Source organism: Penaeus chinensis, chromosome 6 (genome assembly GCF_019202785.1).
Source record: "Penaeus chinensis breed Huanghai No. 1 chromosome 6, ASM1920278v2, whole genome shotgun sequence".
Classification (NCBI taxonomy): Eukaryota; Metazoa; Arthropoda; class Malacostraca; order Decapoda; family Penaeidae; genus Penaeus; species Penaeus chinensis.
The window spans coordinates 38,744,380-38,746,315 of NC_061824.1; the positions used below are offsets into that span (position 1 = coordinate 38,744,380).

At 54.5% G+C, this 1,936-nt stretch overlaps 1 protein-coding gene across 1 annotated transcript in view; it reads right to left on the reverse strand.

Moving 5' to 3' along the window:
• Nucleotides 1-363: 363 nt before the first annotated feature.
• The window catches only part of LOC125026272 (serine/arginine repetitive matrix protein 1-like), a 5,715-nt gene continuing 4,142 nt past the window's right edge, over nucleotides 364-1,936 (reverse strand). Inside the window, exon 3 of the mRNA XM_047614576.1 lies at nucleotides 364-563. Within this exon, the coding sequence (XP_047470532.1) occupies nucleotides 364-563 (200 nt within the window). The remainder of the gene's footprint in view (nucleotides 564-1,936) is intronic.

Here is a 1,936-nt window from a genome sequence, read left to right on the forward strand (position 1 = left end):
CTCAGGAGGTGCAGATAGCATCACCTTGGTGACCTAGTAGCCCTTGAGCAAACCGGACCAGCTGACCCCGCGTGGCCTTGCGCTGACCTATTGCGAGCCTCTCCGGTCCCGCCGCACGCCCGCTTTCCTCCCCCGTCGCCGCCCGCTGCCTCACGCCGAGGGAAGTACATTGCGTAGCCAGCACGCGCGTCCGAAGGCGTAAATCAAATGTTTACGTCGAGCTTAGCGGTTGCCGGAGGGGGAGGATGGGGGCAGATGGGGACGAGGAGGGGGATGAGAAATAGGGTAGGAGGAGGGTAGGGGGGGGGGGGGGGCGAAGGAGGCGCGGCAGGAGGTGTCGCCGGGAAGGACGAGGGAAAGTTGTTACGGCGAGGATGCTCGTCCAGACGCCGGTCCTCCCGCCGCCGCCTTCGCCGTCGCCGCTCTCGGGGCTGGTGTTGTGAAACGGAATAGGGGCCAGTTTTTGTGCCGCTGGACTGGGGTGGGGCCGGGATCAGGGGCAGGGGCAGGGGTAGGGGTAGGGGCGGGTATGGGCGGGTATGGGGTGCTGAGAGGAGGTGGACCTGTGTGGGAGGGTATGGGTATATGGGTGTCCTCCCTTACACTCTTCTTCCCCTTTCCCTCCCACCCTCTTCCTCTCTCCTTCCCACCCTCTTCCTCTCCCCCTCTATATCTCTGATTTTTTTTTCTCCCTCTTTCCATATATTAAGTATGTATGTCCGTGAGTTATGGAATTCTGGACGCGAGCTCTCTGCTGGTTACGAATTGCCTCATTGGTTGGGGTGGATGGGAGGCAGCTCTGTCTCCCCATCGCCCTCTCCTCCTTCCTCTTTTCTCAGTTGGGGTCTGGAAGTATCTCCTTTTTTTTCTTATGTTTTCCATATTCCTCTTTTTTTCCCCCCGTTCCCCATTTTCTGAGCTGTACTTTCCCTCCTTTCTCATTTTCCTCCTGTGCCTCTCCTCGCTTCCTCCTCCTGCCGCCGCCGCCGCCGCCGCCGCCCCTCCTCCGCATCTTCCTCCCTCCCTCCCTCCCTCCTTCCCTCCCTCCCACTTCTCCTCCTCCCTCTTCTCCTCTGCCTCTTCTTCCTTTCATCCTCATCCTCCTTTTCCTCCTCATCCTCATCATTTTCTACCTCCTCCTCGTTCTCCTCCTCCTCCTTCTCCTTCTCCTTCTCCTTCTCCTTCTCTTTCTCTTCTTCCCGTATTTCGCTTGTGCATCTTTGCTGGAACGAGTTTGTGCTATCCGGACATAAACCTCGTTTCTGTCTGCCCTCTTCCCCCCTTACCTTCTCTTACCTGCTAATTATGCGGAGAACAAGTGGCTTGCATAATAATGATAATAATATGTATTTATTTTGCATTCCATTGGCGTCTGTTTATGTGGGTATATGTATGTGCAAGAGGTAGAACGAGGGAGAGAGAGAAACGAGCGGATGAATGCCGTCCGGTTAATTCTGTCGAGAGAGAGAGAGAGAGAGAGAGAGAGAGAGAGAGAGAGAGAGAGAGAGAGAGAGAGAAGAGAGAGAGAGAGAGAGAGAGAGAGAGAGAGAGGGGGGGGGGGGGAAGGAAGGAGCGTATGTTTCAAATACATGTTAAGTCATTTGGTTAACAGGTTAATCGCTTTGTTGAGACTTTTAAACACATTAATTTTCCTTGAAATCTACTGATACACATTCTCTCTCTCTCTCTCTCTCTCTCTCTCTCTCTCTCCTCTCTCATCTCTCTCTCTCTCTCTCTCTCTCTCTCTCTCTCTCTCTCTCGTATTGCTTTCCGGCGAACGAGTCCTTCTCCCCGGCGCAGGTGTCTCATTAACTCCCCCGTTGAAACCTGGGGTTGATTCGCCCTCCTTTGTTCTCACGGCGGGTGTCTCGCGGCTGAATAGTCCCCGGTGTCGTTCGTAAATTTCGTGGGGATTTATTCGATTGGGGATTTTGTG